This window comes from Sciurus carolinensis, chromosome 6 (assembly GCF_902686445.1).
Source record: "Sciurus carolinensis chromosome 6, mSciCar1.2, whole genome shotgun sequence".
NCBI lineage: Eukaryota > Metazoa > Chordata > Mammalia > Rodentia > Sciuridae > Sciurus > Sciurus carolinensis.
Genome location: NC_062218.1, coordinates 135,623,122 through 135,644,819, shown reverse-complemented (window position 1 = coordinate 135,644,819; position 21,698 = coordinate 135,623,122). Strand labels below are relative to the sequence as shown.

Here is a 21,698-nt window from a genome sequence, read left to right as displayed (position 1 = left end):
TACTTCTTTGATTTCGGTAAACGAACTTTGCAGCCTTCCGGCTCGCGAGTCATTCCTTGGCCATCCCCCACCGGGGCGGGTGTGCTCCCGCCTTGCCAAATGGTGTCCTGGCCCTGGTCCCGGGACGCACTTCGGGCCTACCCACTCCACATGCCCGTGTGGTTGTCTCCCCTTGCCCCAAGGAAGTGTCCTCAGGTGATCCCTCCGCTGCCCCCAGCGCCTGACAGAGCGGGGCTCAGAACCCTGGCAGGCCACGCTTGGGCGAGTTGCCGTCTCTGTGCATAAAATGTGATGCGCTGTGAGGGTTAAATGAAAAATGTGCAAATGGTATCCAGCCTGGGGCCTGGTATGCAGCAGGGGCGGCAGAGTAGACGACTTAGGCCTTCCCAGCTCCTGCAGGAGCAGCAGAAAAGTAGGGCACAAGGGGCATTACTGGGGCTAACGAAGGCGATCACTAAGGGCTGGACCTAATTCCTGCTGGAGTCCAGGCAGGGTGAATTTGCGACGATTCACTAAGAGAATCATTCAATGTTTACACAGGACAAGAGTTGGGAAGTCTCCTGAGCTATGTTATAAAGTCCAGGAAACTGAGACCCAGAAAGGGAAAGTGCTTTGCTCTTAGACACACAGCAGATCTAAGAGGCTTGACTCCAATCTCAGGGAGTGAGAAGAAAAGGCCTCCAAGGAATTGGAAACCTGGAGAGCAGAGAGGTACTTCCTCCTGGGGTGGGACAGGAATACTTTCTGCCTTGAACCTCAGAACAAGGAAGAACTTGGGACTGCCTCCTGAGGATGCTGGGAAGGAAGGCTTCCACTTTCCCTTGCTGGTGTGTATCCACCTCCTCATGATTCCCAACCTTCTGCTTTGTTCCCTCATTGCTGATTTTTTCTTTTCCTCATAAAATTGTAGACTGCTTAAGGCATTTATTAAAGAACATTCTTATATTCTTTTATTTTTTATGTTTTTTATTGTGGTAAAATATACATAACAAACTTTACCGTTTTAGCCATTTTAATGGTACAATTCTGTGACATTAAGTACATTCCCATTGTTGTACAACCATCACCACCATCCATACACAGAACTTTGTCATCTTCCTGAACTGAGTGAAGTATCTTATTTGTAACTGTACTTCTTGAAAAAATTCTAAATTAACCACGAGAGGTTAATTGCTTGTGGCATGCACTTCTTTTCTGAGGGTCAAGGACCCTTGTGTGTGTGTGTGTGAGTGGGACTGTGGTCAGTGGTTGTCTCAATGTATTGGCTCTTCCTGTTTGCTGGAGAGACCCATGTTCCTCTATGCCCTGTAGTTTTGGATTTTAATGTCGTATGTGTTTGTTGAGGGAGGAGGGGGTGGTGGAAGAAGGGAGAAGGAGAGAGAGAGAGAGAGAGAATCCTGCCTGATCTCCATCTTTGCTGTTGTCTTACAGCCTAAAGTTCAGCCACATTCATAAGCCAGGGCAGCTCAGAGTAGTCAGGTTTTCCTACCATGGGGTAGAGTGTAGAAGGCTGTAGCCAGGCTCAGCTAACATCTTACACCCAGGATATATCTAGGATGGGGGCTGATGCAGTTGAGGTCACACCAGACTGGGACATTACCTGGGCTAGATGATCTATAGCTTCACCTTCTCCCTTCTCCTTTCTGCCTCTGGCCCCATGCTAAGAACTCCCCTGCCCATTATCTCATGCTTGTCCTTCAGAGCTGCATTGGAAGCCAAGAAGGCATGGGATGGGAGGAAGGGGCTGAGCCAAGACTTGAATCTGGGGCATGGTGTTTCTCAACTGGCATTCTTAGTGAGATGATTTGTTGTTGGCAGAACTGTCCTGTGAATTTCAAATGTTTGCTGTCCCTGGCTCTGCTCACTGAATGTCAGGAATGGCCCCTAATCATTGTGACAACCCGAAGCATCCCCTGCGTTTCTAGTGGTATCATAGGATGAGGAGGAAGTAGATCTGGGTAAGCCCACCTCTCCCAGGCCTCAGGTTCATCTGTAAAAGGGTATAGTGGTCCTTGTGGTTAGTTTAGCTCTCAGTAAATGTGCTTCTATGTCTTTCCCAAGGGAATAGTTTGAAGCAGAGCTGCCCTTCTTGGCAGGGAGCCCTGAAGCCCCCCTCTCGTTCCTTGAGGCTCAGCGGTGAGGCAAGGCGCTCTGCAGTGTCTCAGCTGGGATCTTGAACTAGTCATTCAATTTCCCACAGCCTCTCCTTCCTCACGCGGAGCTGACTCAGCAGGTTCTACATTTTGATGTTTGCAGTTGTTTACATACTGGAGGATAAGAGGCATGAGGACACAAGGGGGCAGCAGCGAGCCAAGAATGGCCCCATCCATTCCAATGGGGGCAGGAAATCAACCCCCTTGGTTGTCTAGGGGAAAAACATGGCTTCTATCCCCACAAAGATCTACCTGCCAGGCACCCAGCATCACAGGGCTGCCTAGCAGATTCCATACCGTACTAAAGACAAATTGGAGGATACCCAAGAGCCTGGGTCCAAGCCTGCCACTCCATCCTGGCTGTGCATCCTTGGGCAGTTTTCCCACATGGAAAATGGACATAGTGTTACCTACTCCATAAGCCCCATCCCTCACAAGGCTGGGGATGGTATCAAGCGAGGTTCTTGGGTGGAGGGAGGAGTGAATTGCTGTCAAGTGCAGATGTGGAACTCAAAAGGAGGCACTGACACCCAGCAGTCTCCACCAGTCATCAAGTTCACTGTGTTTCTCCTCCTTTTCCTACTTCTGGCTTCCCTGGTGACCCAGTAGACTGGCCAAGCAGCATGGTCTGCTACTTATTACCAGCTCCTTAAGAGGACAGAGATGGGGATTTGACATATTTCTCCTTCCTTACCCCATGTGTGGCTGGGCTGCTGTGCTTAGCAAGGACGCCGTTCATTTGTGGGTCTTATGGGGTGGGGGGAACTACCTATATTGTAGTCCTCCTAGGCCCCAGGCCTTGGAGAAAGAATGTGGGAGACACTCTACCATGGATGTGCTTGGTTTTGTCCTCTGTAAAATGGGCATATTTGCTGGGTCCTTCCCTTAGGGATATTACAAGACCCAGTTGGCATTAGAGCTATGGAACTGCTTTGCAAGACTGTGGCTTTCACTTGGTCTTAGAGTGGGGAGAAGAGAGGAAAATCTGAGTCCCAAGTGCTTCAGAGTGTCAGAGTGTCAGAGTCCTAGATTCTTCCTGTATTCCACAAGTTGATCCTCCCTGAACCATTATCTGAGTGATACGTAATGCTGTCCCCTTTTACAGATGAGGTGGTAGGTGGCATTATCAAAGATAACTGCAACAAGATATACTGTCCCACATTTTCTCCTTAAAATATGATGTCGACATTTTTCTCATTGAAAGGGTGGAGTCTACCTCTCTATTCTCTAATTGGGTGAACCTCTGACTCTGGCAGAAAGTAACACCGTATAACTTTGGAGGCTTGGGCATAAAAGGTGACAGTTTCTACCTGGATCATTCACTTTGGAATCTAGCCACCATGCTGTGAGGAAGCCCAGGCCACACAGAAAGTCCATGGACAGATGTTCTGACCATCATGGACAACATCAACCAACAGATGTGGGAGACTTTCAGTGAGAACCACCCAGCCAACCCCATTAACCCTCAGAACTGCAAGAGAGAAACAGAAACAGACAATACTTTAAGGAAACAAGTTTCGGGGCAATTTTTTTTTATGCAGCAGTCACTGGTAACCGCAGCAGAGAATCACACAGGGGGTTTGGTAACATGAAGTGACTAGCCTGAGGGTGCTGCTGGTGTGTGGCAAGACCCAGCCTTGAGCCTATGTTCTTAACTCTCCACCAGTCTCTGCCCTGATCCTGAGCTACCTCCTCTGGTTTCTGGGATGACTTCAACCCAGGAACAGTCCCTTTCTCCTTCCCCAGCTTGCAATGTCCAGGGTGAAACCTCAGCCAGAAGTGCCTGGGGCCAGCCTGCAAGGACAGGCACACCGAGATACACATTCATGGTTTGTTACACAGTGATGCCCAGCTACACAGAGAGGAGAGGTGAATAGCTAGGACTGGAAACTTTTGTTAGGTATGGTTTGCCTTTCATCAGAGTGTGGCAGACTTGGTCATAGGCCCCCTGCTCAGGCCTGCTGGGGACCAGCTTTGCAGGTTGCTGAGTATGTAAGACTCACTGCAAGACCCATTTCTGCCAGGCTGATCAGTATTTTGAGCAGGAGACTTTGAGGGCAGTGAAACCCAAATTCTGAGCTGAAGGTTTATCTCTTCAGGGTCAGGAAAGTCCCTTCCTGTCCCTATGGGTGATGTGGTGAGAGACAGGAAGTGGTAGCCGGTGCAATCTGGGGATCCCTGCACACTCAGGGACAACAGGCTCCTCACAGCTGGTTCCACATTGTGCAGTTGCAGAGTTTGGCTACTGCTTATGGCCAGAGGATGCATATTCTCACAACAGGCTGGCTTCTGAGGCCTATGGAACTTGGTGGGGTTGGACCTTCTTGGGATGCTTTCCACAGACTGTCCCCTAGGTCCAAATGTAATTGCTGATGGGAGTCTTGTCCTATTCTGGGGAACCCACGGTCCGGGGGCAGCTGGTGGTGATTGAGTCTGGAGGCTGAAGAGGTCAGAGCAGCTGCAGATGCTGTATGAGCATCCTTGGGTACATTGTGACCGGGGCCTCCAGGGCGTAAGGGGACAGCAGTGAGTCTTGCTAATCAGGTGACTGAAGGCCCAACCCAGTGTCTTTCCAGCCTCACCTGAGCCAGGCACTTTCACCTTCGTCTCCTTCCTGGGAAAACCAAGCCCCACGGATGCCCCTTGAGTACACAATTCCCCTGGCTTGGCTCGTCCACATTTCTGCTGGCTTCACCTGCTGATGGTTCTGGGACTGGGTGGCACACTCTCGATTGTTACAAGGCCACAGGTGGTGCATCCCATGAAAGAAGATCAATATATTACTGTTTTGTTTTTACAAAAATTAAAAATGTCCACACGGATCTGTACAAGTTGTGAGCTGGACCTGAGGATCACTGGAAAAGGAGGGAAAGACTACAGGTGATGAGGGGCCTGTGAGGTCCCTGTGGTCCTGCCTCTGTCTGGGACACCTGGCTTTGGTAGCCCTCAACCTATTCCATTTGGGTGTGACCCCATCCTCTCTTCCTAGGCCTCTCTCAGTGGGTCAGTTTGGATAGAATTCCAGAAAGCACTGACAGCTCTGAACTGGTGAGCCAGGTGTCCCACTAAGGCCCATGTGACTCAGTAGGGCAGGTTACACATAATCAGCCAGGACCATAGTCCCAAGATTTGGTCACGTGATGGGAGAATCAAAACCAGGGTCACCACAGGAAAACCTGGCTATTCAGTCACTGTGTGGGATGCAGCAGACATCCAGAACTGTGAGTAGTGGTGTCCAGCCCCCAGGGCCCTCTGTCCATCTGTTCCTCCCCCAACTCTTCCCTGCAAGGTACCTTATGCCAGCATCCAGGCACCGGCAACCCGTCAGGACCCTGGAAAGGAAGAAGGTTCCAGTGATGGGGACAATAGTCAGGCCAACCCTCCATTCTCCACACGCCCTGAGTCTGTATGGAGATGCTGCCCAGGGAGCTGCCAAGCCAGGCTGCTGCACCCACTAAGGCAGGGCTGGATGTCTCCTCTGTCCATCTGGGGAAAGGATGGCCCCTCACTGCACTTGTTCTGAGCATGTTCTCACCGTGCTTTTGGGACAACTGTGCAGTGGGCAGAGACAGGAGGACACTATGAAGTCGTGGGCATTGTGCCAGATATTTGTTGACCAGGAGGAGGGCCTGGCCCTGGCCCTGTGGAGGGGCTTCTGGGCTTCCTGCCTGGCAGTGGTGACAGTGGCTCTGGCTCCTCAGCTTGGGGACCTGAGAGCTTATAGGCCCTGGGCAGGAATGCCCCCAAGAGGAGTTTAATGACAGGTCAGGAGGAGCTTCTCTCCAGCCCATTCTGGCTATGTGATTGGATCTGAGTGGCAAACAGGGAGGGCTCAGGTTGTCAGGCTGGACTCTGGGCATGGGGGATGGGGTTGTCTGGAGGTAGCAGCAATGCTCACTCAGGCATCAACCACAAGTGGGGTGGGTTTCCTTAGGTGGTCTGGGGGGGACGAAACGCAAAGTCCCTTGGGGACCCTGGAACAGAAAACACTTCACTCCATTCCAAAGCACAGGCACAGGCCTCAGACACACCGAGCATGTCCCCTGGACTCCTTCCATGCACATGCCAGGGGCACAAGCTGGGGACCAAAGAGAAGGGGAAAATGGGAGAACAGATGGAAGTCAGAGGGAGAAAGGGCGGGGGCAGGGCTGCGGGCACAGCAGCCCAGAAGGCCCAGCACAGCACACACAGCAGTCCAGACCGCGTACCACAGGGCAGGGCCCGCTGCCCCTTGCCAGGCCGGGAGAGCCCAGTGCCCCTCGCTTGCCTCCACATCGAGGATGTTCCTGTTTCAAAGACAAAGCCTGTAGGACTGTCCAGGCTCCCTGGTCTTTTGTGTATGTTACCTCTGCCTTTTAAAAACTACCTTTCAAAATCACTCAGAGGGCGGGACTGCCACCCTCATCATCTGGGTGAGGAGTTTGAGACACAGAGGGCTAAAGTGACTCATGGAAGGCCAGAGGACTGGTTAGGGGTCCCTGGCTCTGGGTCTGCCTGCACATGTAGCTGGAGGTCCCTCTCCATGAACCCCTGGCTGGGGTGGCTGGGTATGGACATCTGGCCAGTTTTAGTGTGGAGACCCAGCTGTTTTATTTCCCTGCTTTTTTTCTCCACTTGAAGAGTCTGGCATGTAAATCCTCCTGCCTCATAGAAAATAGGATCTGCATTTTAGTTGTTTCAGGCACTGACTGGGCCTGGTGTGCTAGGAAAGGAGGGAAGGGGAGGTCTGGGGGCACACAGAGGGGATGTGGGAAAGAGGGTGGGCTTCCCAGATCAGAAAAAGACACCTCTGGGAAGGACAGGACAGAAGAGGAGTGAGAGACCCCTGGGGAAGGCAGGGTGGTCCCACACTCCTCTATGGCTAAGGAAGCTCTGTCTCAGTCTAGCCTGATCTCAAGCCTGGAAGGAGTCAGAACCTAACTGGGGTCCCAGCCAGCCAAGGCCAGGGGACTGGGCATTCACTGGCCTTGTCCCCACAGCAACTTGTCCACAACTATTGGGCTTCCCTTCCCAGCACCTAGTTACCCTCCACAGTGTCCTGGTGTTACTGATGACTCAAGAAAAAGCCAGCTCTGCTCTCGGCCTGGCCCCTCTTTATCCCTAATCCAAGATGTGTTCCCACTCAAGCCAGTTCGGCCCTGGGCTGAGTAAGGAGGGGAAAGTGACTCTGGTGAGCAGACTCTGGCCCAGGCTGAGGCTCCATTTCCACTGAGGGACTGTGTCTCTCAGCCATGCCCATTGGAGGTGGATCAGGACCAGAGCAAAAGGAGCAGTGGCCAGGAGCAGTGGTGCACACCTGTAATCCCAGAGACTTGGGAGGCCGAGGCAGGAGAATCTCAATTCAAGGTCAGCCTGGGCAACTTAACAAGATTCAGTCCCAAATAAAAATTTTAAAAAAGAGATGGGGATGTAACAAAATGGCTGGGGATGTCACTCAGTGATAGAGCAACTTGGATTCAACTCCCAGCACCACACACAAACACATACAAACACACACACGCGTGCACGCGCGCGCACGCACACAAAGGAGCAGCGATCACAGCAGCTGAGGTGGCTCAGTACTGTGGGCACCCTGGTGTGGAGATGGCATAGCCTCTAGGACCTTCCCCTGAGCTTTGAGGACAGGGAGGAAATTGACCTGACCCTAGTTGGAGGCCAAAAAGACCTGGGTTGGGGTTCCCATCATGTTGTGACACATACCACAGGACATGGCTGGTCGAGGCCTGGTGGTCCTGGCTCTCCCTTCTGGCCCTTCACTCCTTTTCGACCTGGAACACCTCGTTCCCCCTGCACAAGAAGGGAGATGGTGGAATGGTCTCAGTCTCCAGACCCAGGATCCCTGGAACACTTCTCAGAGAGAAATGACCAGAGACCAGCAGCCACTAAGCCCTGAAGCTCCAATCCCAGCCTCCCCTGTCCTGTCCCCACCCACCACCCCCAGTCTCTATCTGCTGATGTCTTGCCTCCCATTTCTGCTTCCTCCCTCTCTCCCTCCACCTGCTTCCCTTTTCCTCACCTTCTCTCCACGTTCACTCCGGTCACCTTTTTCTCCCCGGGGTCCAGGGAAACCCTGTCAGAAGGATTAAAGGTTAAACCCTAAAATAAGGGTTCAAGTCCAGGTCTGCTATCTGTTCATCTCTGCTCCTCTCCCATCCATCCTTAACTCCTCCCTCCAGGCATAGTTGTGGTACAAGCTGCCTGGTCCCCACTGAGAGGTAATGTACGTGCTGGTACCAGGTGGGTGTAGGGAAAAGCAAGCATCAGGGACACTAGCTCTGCTTCCTCCAAAGCAGGCCACTGTTGGTGTCTCAAGATGGGAGCCCTCACTCAGGCAGAGTTGCTGGCGAGGGACTTTCTCTCCCATCACAGTCAGATGCAGCTGGCCCAGGTTGGCTGGGGACAGAGACAGAAGAAATCTATAGAAGTTTATGTCACCCTCTTGGACAGATTGAGAAAGGGTGAACTCTGTTCTTTGACCTTGGCTCAATTTCTTATACACTCAACTGTCCATCCATTCAACCAACCTAAACGTCTACTAGGAACCAGGATGCGGGTAAAGACGTGGATTCGACAGGTTGCCCCCTGCTGTCTAATGGTACAGGCAATGGGGTCCTGATGACAGTTGATGTTCAGTGGCAGAAGCATGAAACAGGGTGGTGGATTCCTGCGGGAAGGGTGGTTCTATTGACAGGCGGGGGTTCAAAGGAAGCTTCTGATCGGGGTTGCCATTTCAGCTGTGTCTGGGTGAGGAAGGACCTGGGCTTGTCAGGTGGAGCAGGTGGATATGGCTTTGGGGCCTCCTAGAAGGCAGGTGTGGCCACACTCATGATGACATGGAGCCTCTTTAGTTCACCCCCAGTGACCTCCTTGGGTCCAGAGCCTGAATAAGATTTGGCTCTGTCTTTGTCTCCAGTGCAGATTCTCTGATGGATTGTGCCAGCCCCCAGTCAGGAACCCCAACTGGCGTCTCTCTTCCTGGTCCACACTTGCTCTCTAAAGCAACATTCTCTCCTTAAAGTCCAGGGTACACATAAGAGCTTAAAGCCCTGCATCTGGTCACATTTCCCTCAAGATAGCTACCTGAGGGAACCACCCTCCCTTCTCCCAATTCACTACTTCCACCTCCAGTTCTAGACTGGGTATGTGATCAAGCCTGGCCAATGAGGCCACTGCATTCCTACGGCCAAGGGAGGGATCAGAGTTGACTGGGACCACAGAGAGACAAGGAGACTTTCTTTACAGCAGTAGCGGGAGACAGATATTCTTTCTTCTGGACTTGGGCCCAGGTAGCTACAGGTCTGGAACTGCTGGCTCTACCTCATCTCCAATTTTTCCACACAGGAAAAGCAGAGACAAGAAAGGGTGAGAGGCTGGGCTGTGTTGACACAGTTGTGCCCTGGATACATGTGTTGACCCTCTGGGCTTTTCAATTTCGAGTCATTTTAAACCAGTTTAAACTATGTTTTGTTTATGCTATGCTACCGGAGGAGACTTATCATCGACATTGGGCTAATGCTTCCTTTTCTCTCTTTCCTACAATCCCACCCTGGCTGAAGCCTCAGGTGTTTCAAACACCAGGTGTTTCAACAGCGTCCTCACTGCTTTTCCCACATCCCTGCTATCATGCATTATCCATTTATCCACTCATCCATCTTCCATCCACAAAGCACCTGTTCAAGGTTGTGCACTGAACTGAGGACACAGGGGGGAACAGTCACAGGTCAGGTTACTGTACGGGCAACATGAGGGCAGAAGATACACACAGGAGGGACCCAGTTACTCACAGTGAAGGATGAGAAACTTACATCTAGTCCTGGCTCCCCGGGTCTGCCCTGAGGAAAGACACAGGGGGGCGTGAGGGGTGGGGAGGAGGTGCTGGGAGCCCAGCTCTGGGTTGACCACAGACCTGGGAGCAGGAAGACCCATTGACCATCCAGGCATAGAAAAAGGGCAGGAGGGATGGCACGCACAGAGTCACAGGTCTCTGACCCTGTGGGGTGCAGGGGCTGGACCTCAGAAGCCGAGTGACACCAGGGGCTTGGGGCATAGTGTGGGGGGTTACCTTCTCTCCTTTGGTTCCTGGCAGCCCAATAAGGCCGGGTGGGCCAACTGGCCCCTGGATGGAAAAGGAGGAGGTTAAGAGGCTGATGGTCATAGAATGTAATACCTCTAGGGACGAACAAGGCTGATGACACTCACGGGCAGACCACTTGGGCCTCTTTCTCCTGATGTGCCCTTCTCTCCCTTTGCTCCATCCAAGCCCTGGAAGCAAAGGGGAAAAATCAGTAAGAGAGAAGGGGCGGGACAGATGGCAAGATAAGAAGGCTTGGGGCCTGTGTGGGAGCTGGGGTGTGCCTGGCAGAGGGACAGACTCATGGCTCTGACAGGCCTGGTTCACTTCCCCCAGCCAGATTGATCAGTGAGCCATGGTTGTGTACATGTCCATTTTTCCGTACACAGGCTCCCTCAGGAATCATGGGAGGGAGTTAGAGGGGGTTAGAGTGACATCTTTCCCACAAATGAGAAAGGAGGTGTCAGGGATGAACCCAGTCACAGGGCCAGGAAGTGGCCGGGCTGAGTACCAATCAGGTTCTTGAGCCCCAGCCTTGGACCTGGGCCCTGACAGCAGCTGCCTCTTCTAAACATGCTCTGGGGAGGCTTGGGACAAACCAGAACCAGAAGCAGAGCATCTCGTGTCAGGGATTCCATGACTCGGAGTTCCCAGTCTGGCCTCTGAGCCGGGGAAGCAGAGATGCATTCTCCCCCAAATTGAATGAGACTCAGGCGTGACAAGGAGTGAGGCCAGCTGGTCCCCACTTCTGTGTCTGCCTTCTCAGGGCAGGACACATGGACAGACCACACTTGAGGTTTTAATTTAAGAGCAGAGAACATGACATTATGAAGTACACACCAAACCAAAGACTTCACGTTCAGGCTAGTAGTTGTGGGTAGTTGAGAGACAGATGTGCCTGGGGAAAGGAGGGGAGGGTGGTTCAAGGAAGGGGGAGGTGCAGAGAGTGGAGAAAGTGGGCAAGAAGGGAGATGTAGAGGGAGATGGACCAGAGAAGGAGATAGACTGGGGCCCCTGGGCAGAGGAAGTGAAAGAACAGAGACCCAAGCATGGAGGTGGGGGACATTAGGCAGGTCCAGGGTACTGGGAGTGTTTGGGCCCAGGGGAGACTCAGGGCTGGGTCCAGGCTGAGCAGGTGGCCTCACTCTGTTCATTAGCGAGGTTTTCTACAAGGGTCCTCTGGAGCCTGAGTGAGAAGGGAATCTACTCACTCACCTTGGGACCCTGGATTCCCTGAAGGCCCTGGTGGAGAAGGAGAAGAGATTAGAAGGACCACTGGGCTGGGTACAGCAACCACGACCACTCAGACTTCTCACTGGCCCCTGTGGCCCTGACCCCAGTTCTGCCCTCTGCCTGATGCCCTCTGCTCCCACGTGAAGAATCTTGGCCTCCCTTGGGTCACTGCCCTGGGCCCAGGGTTCACCACCTTCATGGTATCCCGACTGCTTTAAGTGAAATTGTGCTTACCATGGGGCCGGGGGGCCCGGGGGGCCCTGGGGGCCCTGGTTCCACTATGACCTGGGCCTAGGAAGAGTCAAATAAGGGTTAGTCACCCACTGCCCACTGTCCCTCACCTACCCACTCTGGAGCTTATCACCTGGTGGTGGAGAACAAGCGGGGGCTCTTTCCCCAGGAGGGCACATTCGGGTGAGGGACCCAGTGGTTGGTTTTGGGTTCTCAGTTGGGCCATGGGTGGGGACACAGCCTGAGCCTCCCTTGCCCCCACTCCCCCACTGCCCTGGGTTGGGTCAGGCCAGGTGGCCTTTCTGTCCCAAGGCTCAGGGTCCCCACTGGACCTGGACTGGGTGTTGGGAGGAGCCCCGAGCCTGAGCACCCCACTTACCAGGCTCTCCTGTAGGTTGTCAGATGCTGACTCTCCCTTCTCTCCCTTGGGGCCGTCAGCACCCTGAAGGATGGGTGGGCTGTCAGTCCTTCCTGTCCATCCTAAAATCACCCCCCTCCCCCCGTGCTCACCTACTTCCCCTTCTTTCCCCCACATAGCAGCAATAACTTGGCCTTTGCAGTTTAAAACAGTTTTCTCCAAATCAGTGTGACGTGCCCTGGAACGGGAGCACGGTGGTGTATAGACGGTACATACAAACTGTCCTGAGGTGCCAGGATGGCCAGGGCTCTAGAGCTAAGGCCCAGGTTCAAATCCCAGTGCCACCTCGAACTGAGAAATCCTCAGGTGGTCAATGGCTATGAGGTGACAGGGCTCCCAGTGACTGCTTAACACCTGGCAACTCTTCCAATTCGGCCACAAAAAGGACAAGAGTAAAAATGATGATGGTAATGTAAGCGGGGGTTTACTGGGTGCTGGCTGCTATTCTCAGCTGGGTCTGCTTTCTCCTGTGGGAGTAGGAAATTGACACCCCCACTTTAGTAGCAAAGAAACCGAAGCTAGAGGAAGTTAGGTCACTGTCCAGGGTAGAAACAAAACCAGAGGCAAACTTTGGTAGTTTAGGCCAGAGCAGAGTCCAACCACTCAGCCAACTGGCTTCCACCAGACAGGGCCTCCCCACTTCACCTTTAGGGAGGCCTCATGGGCCTGGTGGAGCTGCTTTTACAGATGAGGATATGGAGACTCAGGGCCTTGTTGGGTGAGCCTAGAGTGTCCCTAAGCAGGGCTATGTGCTGAGTCTGCAGGGGTATGCTCTCTCCTTCCCAGCATGTGTTTTCTACCCTCCCCACAACCCCTAGCAGCCACCCTGCACACATGCATGATGGGACCACCCCTTCCCAACATCAGGTAAGTAGGGTGAGGCCCAGTCTAGCCACATACTGGAAGTCCAGACAAGCCCATCTCGCCTGCTTCCCCTTTGGGTCCAACTGGCCCAGGCTCTCCTGGGTCTCCTTTTGGTCCTTTGGGACCCTAAAATTCACAAGAACAAGAAATCAGTGGGCATGCCTCTTTTCTCCACTCTGGTGGGTCACTGAGCTCAGCTCAGGTGAGGCCAGACCCACATTTCCTGCTGTGGATCCTGGCTTCCTTGTGGGTCTATATAGGATTACACACACACACACACACACACACACACACACACACTCACACTCCAATATCCAGTGTGCAGGTAGCTGGAAGCCTTGGCCGAATGCACTAGGGGAGTTGGGACAGCGAGGGGACAACCCCCCTCTGCCTCCCTGCAAGACTGGGGTGTGGGTGGCAGGAGGTGGGGATTGGGGTTCTGGGGGAGAATTTGGGACTGGGGTAGCCATTTTGGAGCACTCATGGAATCAATTTTGTACTCCCATCTCAAGAGTTCTGAGTCATCGCAGACCTTCACTCGACCAATTATGTCATGACTATGATGTGCCACATGCTGGGGACCCAGCAGTAAAGACACATAGCAAAGGACACCCAGGGAGATGTTCATGTCTATATGGTCTATATGGATTACACCCACAATCTCTCTCTCTCTCTCTCTCTCTCTCTCTCTCTCTCTCTCTCTCTCTAACACACACACACACACACACACACACTCCAATACCCAGCACCAGCATCAACAAAGACATTTGAAGCTCAGAGACCTTCTCTCCATCGATTCCTGGGGCGCCAGGCAATCCAAGCTCACCCTGGAAGGGAACAGGCAGTAAAAGGGAGTTTAGGCCTCCTTCAGCTTTGGAGGCAGGTTGGTGGCCTGAGGGAGGGGCTGACTGCCTCCCTGATCATTGTCCCTGGGTGGGATCCCTGCTGTTGGACTTCCAGGAGGGCACTCACTGGGTGCTGGGCACCCTCTGCCTCCCTGTGCTCAGTCCCTCAGGGGCAGGTGTAGCCCAGGACTGTGATCTACAAGCTGGTACGTTACAGATTTGGAAGTTGAAGTTCAGAGGGTTAAATAACTTGCTTCAGACCTGGAGCCCAGGAACAACCGTTCTGGGAACAGACTCTGCCTGACTTTAATGTGTTGGACTCTTTCTTCCGAGACAAGTAGGCAGATTATAAATGGATAGGTTCAAGCCACAGGAATGCTATGCAAGTTATGGGACCATGGTGATGTCCTGAGGGCTGATTTTTCAGTTTCAATATGTGAATGAACCTTCCAGCAAAAGCGAGTAGCAAGGGCCGGGAGAAAAGGCACTCAGATTGGTGGGGAAGGAGCAAGCTCCCTCTAGACCTCAGAAGCCAGGCCAAGACACCAGGAGGGAAGGGATGAAGAGGGAATGTGGTAGAGAGGAGAGGGGAGGTACACCCTGGAGACTTGGGGACCACACAGCTGCATCTGCACTGACCTTGGCTCCAGGGATCCCTGGTGGCCCCGGGGCTCCCTGTGGTCCAGGAGGACCCTGTGTACAAAAGTCAAGCTGGTCAGCAGTTAGTCAGCCCCACCCCCCCTGCACTGCCCACTGTCCCCTCTACGTGGGGTCAAATCCCTGTCCAGCAGGGTTGCAGGAGGGTTCCTGCAGCCTGCTTCCCACCCAGTCAGGTCAAGCCATAGGACCTATAGCTTGATCTGGCCCCGTGATCTTGGAACAGGCAAGGGAGGTGGCATCCAGCATTGGATAAGATACCACAGTGTCAGCTGCCACAGAAGGCCCAGATTCCCTCTGCCTTCAGAGTCAGTCTCCCCCAAATGCAGACATCTTCACAAACACTCCTGCTCAAGATTCTGTGATGGCTCCCTGCTGCCCCTCAAAGCAAGTTTAAATCTACTGCTGGCATTCAAGTCACTCAGGAATTAACACCCTGAACAGTGACCTGCCCCACTCTCTCAACTTGCCCTGTGATCTCTTTGACCAACTGACTGACACCGGCTGTCTGCTGGCCTCAAGGAGTTCTTGGTCACACAGGTAGGGGACAGGGTCTCAAGTGTTTCCAAGGCTTGGTCTCATATCCAAGGCTCTGTCCCAGCCCAGGATTCCTGCAGGTCACTGCCCACACCATGGCTCATTATCAACTCCCAGACTCATGCCCCTTCCCAAGGGCCACACCCCTCCCAGCTCCCCTAGCCTGACAAACTCTTGTCCTAACTCCTCTACTCAATCTTCCCAACCAGTCCCCTTCTTGTTGGCATCTCTACTGGGTTGTCCCTGGTCTTACTGTCTTTCCTGCACACCTGCCTCCCTGAGGGGCTCCTTGCCTATAGTTCTCTGCCCCCGACATGCACTGTCCACTCCCCAGCCAGCCTTTCCCCAGTGTGTGTGTGTGTGTGTGTGTGTGTGTGTGTGTGTGTGTATATTTTTTTTAGGTCATTCTGCTCAAGAACCAACTATGGCTGCCTATTGTCCTTCCAATTGATTCCTCACCCCAGTCTGGCATCCAAAATCCACCTTCTGACTGCCTGCATGGTAGCTTCTCCCAAGGGGCTCCCAGCTAGCTCAGGACACACCATGCGTGTGCACGCCCTTAGGGCCACATCACACCTTGCAACACCATGCAGGCCCTGAGTGGGCCATAGTTACCATCAACTTGTACTTCCCCGAGGCCTGCGGGAGATAACTGGAATTGAAGCTCGGGTGGGGTCGGGTACCAGCGCCCAGTCTGGTTTCTGATGACTGCACTGTTACTACCCCAGCTCCTTTCCCTGGTACTGGTGAGCAGTTAGCATCCAACCTCCCACTCCACTGGTCGTGGGCCCCAAGTTTGCCAGTCAGAGGTCATGCAATTTTTTAGGTTCCTGACCCTTCCCCACTTGTCCCCCCTCACAATTAATAGAAGACCCTGCACTCTAGTCAGTGGTTCCCAGGAAGGCCCCAGGAGACATTGCTGGGTTTAGTGACCAGGAAATGCTCTGCATCCTGCCCTTGAGTGGGGAGCTTCCCTTTTTTCCTTGACCTCTGGGGAGCTCGGGGCCACATAACCACATGCACAGCAGTTCTCTGGGCACCAGGTGGGTCTCAACACAGCACTGATTTTCATATCCAGACCTAATGGAATTGAGGCCTTTGTGGTAAGCTGCCCCCATTCCTTGCACAAAGAAGTACAGGATTAATACACAAAGAGAGACAATTCCCCCAGGAAACGAGCACCAAGGGGGTACCCTGGTCCCACCAGGATCACTACCTTAAGGGCATCCAAGATCCTGCCGTCATAGTCGATCACCACAGTGTCTCCTTGCTCACCCTTGAGCCCTGGGGGACCCTGAGGCAGAAGAATAAGAGTTTCAGGGAAGGGCTACATTGGTGGGTGATGTGGTAGTAGCTGTCTCTGTGTCACATCCAGAGACGAGGGGGACAGAACAGCCTGGATACCCATACCCACGTGCAGGCACACTGAGGTCAGCTCCGGAGTGTGTGCAGGTCTCAGACGTGAGCTGAGAGAATCTCAGCATGTGAGGGAAGTGACAGGTGGGGCCTGGGGGCCCACTGAGGAATAACCTCCCCCTGGCCTGGGGGGTGGCTGTGATTTGACCTCATGTGGGTGTTCACGCCCACTGAGGCCTGATCCCCGAGTTCTCAGAGAAAATGGAAATTTAGATGAGAAGTCTTCAGACTTTTAAATGTTGCCAAATAAACAAAACCAAAACCAAACACCCCTCCCCCACTTCCCCAACCTTCCGAAACACTTGTGTAGGCCAATGAAGGTCACAAGTGGCTGGATCTGTCCTCGTGCCTTCATTTCCCAAACTCCTGTAGAGGCTGCACAAACATGTGTCGCATCCCCATTCATTGCGGCTGTGTGCGCACTGCACACGTCTGTACTCGCCCACACGTGCAGGTGCCCGTGTGCTGCTCGGGCATGTGCACTGCTGCAGGCCCAGCCCGCCCGCTCTGAGCCCCACTTTTCCACTGGGGCTGCTCTTGGTCAGAAGCGAAAGGTCAAAAGCACTGATTCAGGCTCAGAGCCAGCCCCTGGCATGCGGTGGAGAGTCAGGCCGGAACTGTCCGGTGTATGCACAAAGCCCACACTCAGTGCCACACTCCAGCCACCTGTACAGCCAGGCTGGGGGCTCAGACCTATTTTTTGGAGGAAGAAGCCAGCTGCTGGGAGCAAGAGGGGTTGTGGTTTTAACAGGTGACAGAGTCAAGGATAGAATCCTGGATATTAATGTAAAAGTACGTCTGCAGGGACTGGTCACAAAGATCTGGGGCCAGTTGGGGTGGCTGTGCCCCCAGTAAGAGGCTTGAAACTCCACTTAGGACTGGGAAAAGCAGGTCCACATCACAGTGGGTAGGGCCATGCTGTGAGGCAGATGGAGGACCTGTGTTTGAATATCAAGAGTCTAAAAGAGCATACAGTCACCTGGGCAGGGCAAGAATTCTTATTTAATAACAGAGGTTGGGACTCTTACCTTTTACACATCTGTATTTGAACATTCTACCACAAGCATGGATCATAAATTTTTTTTTTTTTTTTTTTTTTTTGCGGTGCTGGGGATTGAACCGAGGGCCTTGTGCATGCTAGGCAAGCACTCTACCCACTGAGCTATATCCCCAGTCCCCGGATCATGAAATTTTAAAGTCATTAATAAATACAAAAAATTTTAAAGAGGTGCCCAGGTCCTGTAGCTCCTCTCCTGTAGTTCTCTGTGGGAACTGGGAGCTTCTGAAGCTACTGGTCCCGCCATATCCCATTGGTGTGGCCTGAGGGGAGGTGGCTTACCCGGGGCCCCGCAGCTCCATCTGTGCCTCGGTGGCCAGGCTCCCCCTGTGGAGACACATGGTTACAGCCAAAAGCGTGGGACCCTCCCACCCTGCCCCACCTCAGTGCCCTCTTCTCCAAAGGGCCCAGGTCCCATGCGCTGAGGTCCTAATGGCCTGTGTATCAGAAACACCTTACAAGAATAGGACTCCCGGAGAGAGGGCCTATGAGACCCTATTCTGACTGCATATTTTGTGAACAGGTGGGGACACTGAGGCCCAGGAGCCCAAGGCTACATGATGGGTTGGCCTACAGTAGGGACCTAATGGAGGCCTTGTCACTTACCCAGATCCACTGTCCTCCCACATCCCAATGCCAACCTCTGATTGTGAGTTCAAGGAGACTTCTGGCCCAGGGCCTCCCAGGACTTCCCATTTAAAGGCAAAAAAGAGGTGAAACTACATCTCCCCATTGTGGCTGGGTGATGGTTTGAATGGGGCCTTTGGGGGCTGGAGTAGAGCAACTCTAATGTCACCTTAGGTCCTGGGGCACCGTCCATGCCATTCTCTCCTTGGGGCCCCACATTCCCTGGCTCGCCCTGAAAATACAAATATTCACAGTGACAGCAAGTGCTGGGGACAGGCTTGGGGCTGCCTGGGGCTGCTGGGCCTTGCTGGCAGGTCCCTGGAGAACCGCTTCACCAGGGGGGGAGGTGACCTCCAGGCTCTTCCCAGCCACCGCTACCAGCTTCTGGTCTGGGTTTTGGCACATACTTGGGGCAGCTCAGGAGTGCAAGAGATATTTTAGAGGCAGGCTGGCCAGGACTTGGCTATTACAAGGGTTTGGGTGATCAAGGTGTACAGATGATACCTAGTTCCCAGCTTGGGGACAGGGAGGAGAGTGGGTTCATCTAAGATGGGAACAAAGAGGATGTCTCCCTCTGGCCTGCCCTGGGCACACCCCCATGATGTGAAGGGGCGGGGACGGGGCTTCACTAGGCAGAAGGCAACTGTGGGAGGTGGAAGGGGGAGGGACTCCTGGGGAATAGGCCTATACCTACCTTGGGCCCTGGGGGCCCAGGGAGCCCTGACTGGCTGGGCATCCCGTCATCCCCCTGAGGAGAGAAGGGCTCAGGCTGTAGCATCCCACCTGGCCTGTTGCCAGATCCTCTGCTGGCCTGTCACTCCTCCCTCCTCTAGACTCCCCAGCATCCCAGACCATTCCTGGCACCAGCACCAGGACCTGCAGGTCAAGACAGCTCCTTCCTCCCCTCCTTGAGCCTCTAGGGCAGGGATGGCATCAGATTCATCTGTTCCCTGTCCCCACCAGTCCAGGGCCAGCCTCAGCAGGAGTTTGCAGAAACAAGGGATGGACAGGTGAACAAGGGTAAGTTCATTAATACATTCATCAAACATTTTGTGGGTTAGGCAGACGAGGTCTCTTCTCAGAAGGAGTGATAGGAGGACAAGAGACAAGAAATATTCAAATAAGTGGAAGGTGCCATGTCAGGAATTAGCATAAGTTTTGGGAAAAGAATATAACAGGATGGCATGACGGAAAGGGACTTGGGAGAGCAGGTGGCCCAGGGAAGGAACCTGAGGAGGGAACAGCTGAGAACTGGATCTGGAGGAGGAGGTCTAGTCATGGGAAGATGACTGCAGTTCAGTGGTTGGTTCCCAAGCTGGGTGCACATCATAGTTGCCCAGAGTGTTGCTGAAACAGACTCCAGGGCTACCCCCAGAGCCTCTAATTCAGTGGGCCCAGGGTGAACCCTAGAATTTACATTTCTTTCTTTTCTTTTGCCGTACAGAGGATTGAACCCATGGCCTTGTGCATGCTAGACAAGTGCTCTACCACTGAGCAACACTCTCAGCCTGGAATTTTGCATTTCCAACAAACCCCCAGGCGATGATGCTGACACTGCTGGTCCCAGGACCACACTTTGAGAACTACTGATCCAGCCCTGAAGTGAGCATGACTTTGACGTGTTTGAGGAAAGAAAAGAGTGAGTCTGTGAATAAATGAATGCAATCCTGGCTCCACTGGGACAGAGGACAAGGCAGCCATCCACAGTGAGGATTCCAGGAAGAGAAGGGGACCTTCCTTATGGGGAAGCACCATCCTCATCCTTGTCTCTGGCCCTGCCCTTCTCTCCAGCCACTTCCAGTCACTGGCCAAGAAGCCTTTCCACGGGGGCCCCTCACCTTCTTTCCTGGAATGCCAGGCTCACCCTGAAAGGGAGACAACAGGAGAGCAGGAGAGAGGTCAGAGCCCCAGGAGCTTGGTCTACACACCGATCCCCTTCTCTTTTGGTAGAAGTGGCACCAAGGACCCACAGCTAGTGCCAGCCCAAAGACCCCTGAACGCCCCCTCCAGAGAAATGAGCGGGCAGTGAGGCTGACAGTCTTGGAGTCCACATCTGAGTCAGTCACCCCCTAGCTCAATGACCCTGGGTGTGTCGCTGTTCTTGAAAGAGCAGCCTCAGAGAGAATTCCCTGGAAGCCCGTGCTCACAGCAGGCACTCACTAAGTGCATCACTCTTCTCGTCCTTCCCTTCTCCTCATCCAGTGTCTCCTTCAGGGAGGACCACAGCCTTTCTTCCTAACTCCCAGGCAGGAAGAAAAGAGAGCTGACATGGGCGGGCTTAAAAAAACTGATATGGATGAAAACATGACCACACAAAAACCTGTCCATGGATGTTGGTCAAAGGTGTACTCATAATTGCCAAAATTTGGAGGCAATCAGGATGTCTTTCAGTGGGTGATTGGGAAAATAAACTGTACATTTCAACATGGGTAATAGCCCTAAAAGGAAATGAGGCCTCAACCCATGAAAAGAAAACAGCCAATCCCAAAAAGCTACATGCTGTATGACTCCAGCTGTGTGACATCTGGAAAAGGTAAAGCTAAGGAGACAGTAAAAAGACCAGGAGTTGTCAGGGATTCAGGAGGAGGAGGACAGGATGAACAGGTGGAGCACAGGGGACTTTTAAGGCAGTGAAATGACCATTAGGTTCTGTAATGGAGAACACATGTCATCATACATCTGCCCAAACCCACAGAATGCAACGCCACCAAGAATGAACCTCCATGTAAACTATGGACTTTGGGTGGAGATGTGTCAATGTAGGTTCATCAGCTGTAGCTGATGTACCGACTATGGTCCAGGATGTTGGTAAAGGGGGAGGCTGTGCCTATGTGGGGGTATGGGCAGAGGGTCTATGGAACTCTCTGTACCTTTTACTTAATTTTGCTATGAACATAAATCTGCTCCAAAAATGAAGTCTATTAAAAACCAGGCAGCTATTATGTTTTGTGATTCAACTCTCACAGCCCAGTGTGAAGTTGAGGCAGGAAAGGTTTATTATGCTCGCATTTAATAGATGGGTAAACAGAAGCCCTCTGGAGTTGTAGTAGCCTGCTATTGGTCATGGACCTGGGACTCCTAGCCCTTCTGCCTCTGCTTCAGTGGGGTGGGGTCCCCCAAACCTGGGGGACAGGAAGAGGAGTGAGGAGCACTCACCTTGGACCCTGGGGGTCCCTCGGGGCCCTGGAACAGGAGAAGAGAAGGTGTTAAACATCGCACTGGAGGCTGATCCTAGGCCTGTCTTCTTTATCACCTTCCTTTTAGAAAGGGTGACAGCCCAACTCAAAGAGGAGGAGGAAGGGTTGTCACTGGATTGGGGGTCGTGCTTTGGACAGCTTCTGCATTAGGGCTCAAGACTCCGGCCAGGATGGTGGGGCTATGGGAATTTGGTCCCAGCTGGGTGCCTTGCCCATTTATTTCCCTACTCTGGGCAGAGGGCAGGCGTGCAGGCATGCCCACTCTTATGGCCTCAGGCCTCAGGCACTTAAGCATGCAAGCGCATACACAGGCACGCTAAGTGGTCCTGGTGTGGGTCTGTGTGGCAAAGGGGCTTCCAGGTCTGGCAAGTACAGCCTGCTAGCCCAGGCCT

At 53.1% G+C, this 21,698-nt stretch overlaps 1 protein-coding gene and 1 long non-coding RNA gene across 10 annotated transcripts in view; one reads left to right on the top strand and one right to left on the bottom strand.

The window, feature by feature from the left end:
* The window catches only part of LOC124986819 (uncharacterized), a 53,823-nt gene that overhangs the window by 700 nt on the left and 31,425 nt on the right, over positions 1-21,698 (top strand). Inside the window, exons 2-3 of one of the 2 annotated variants that reach the window (XR_007109095.1) lie at positions 18,006-18,195; positions 19,554-21,032. The exons of the other annotated variant lie outside the window; for it this stretch is intronic. This is a non-coding gene — a long non-coding RNA (uncharacterized LOC124986819). Of the gene's footprint in view, positions 1-18,005; positions 18,196-19,553; positions 21,033-21,698 lie in introns of those variants that run through there. 2 annotated transcript variants of the gene reach the window in all.
* Col23a1 (collagen type XXIII alpha 1 chain) overlaps positions 968-21,698 on the bottom strand; it is a 369,547-nt gene continuing 348,816 nt past the window's right edge. For 4 of the 8 annotated variants that reach the window (XM_047555579.1, XM_047555581.1, XM_047555584.1 and 1 more), the window contains 19 exons: positions 21,266-21,292; positions 19,948-19,974; positions 18,804-18,857; positions 18,279-18,341; positions 17,765-17,809; positions 16,226-16,303; positions 14,455-14,508; positions 13,753-13,797; positions 13,007-13,096; positions 12,068-12,130; positions 11,692-11,748; positions 11,440-11,466; positions 10,353-10,415; positions 10,216-10,269; positions 9,959-9,985; positions 8,170-8,223; positions 7,854-7,940; positions 5,447-5,485; positions 968-5,008 (listed from right to left, as the gene is read on the bottom strand). In XM_047555579.1, coding sequence (XP_047411535.1) covers positions 5,006-5,008; positions 5,447-5,485; positions 7,854-7,940; positions 8,170-8,223; positions 9,959-9,985; positions 10,216-10,269; positions 10,353-10,415; positions 11,440-11,466; positions 11,692-11,748; positions 12,068-12,130; positions 13,007-13,096; positions 13,753-13,797; positions 14,455-14,508; positions 16,226-16,303; positions 17,765-17,809; positions 18,279-18,341; positions 18,804-18,857; positions 19,948-19,974; positions 21,266-21,292 — 957 coding nt within the window. In that variant the 3' untranslated portion in view covers positions 968-5,005. The remainder of the gene's footprint in view (positions 5,009-5,446; positions 5,486-7,853; positions 7,941-8,169; positions 8,224-9,958; positions 9,986-10,215; positions 10,270-10,352; positions 10,416-11,439; positions 11,467-11,691; positions 11,749-12,067; positions 12,131-13,006; positions 13,097-13,752; positions 13,798-14,454; positions 14,509-16,225; positions 16,304-17,764; positions 17,810-18,278; positions 18,342-18,803; positions 18,858-19,947; positions 19,975-21,265; positions 21,293-21,698) is intronic. The other 4 variants (XM_047555583.1, XM_047555580.1, XM_047555586.1 and 1 more) reach the window with 4 other exon arrangements.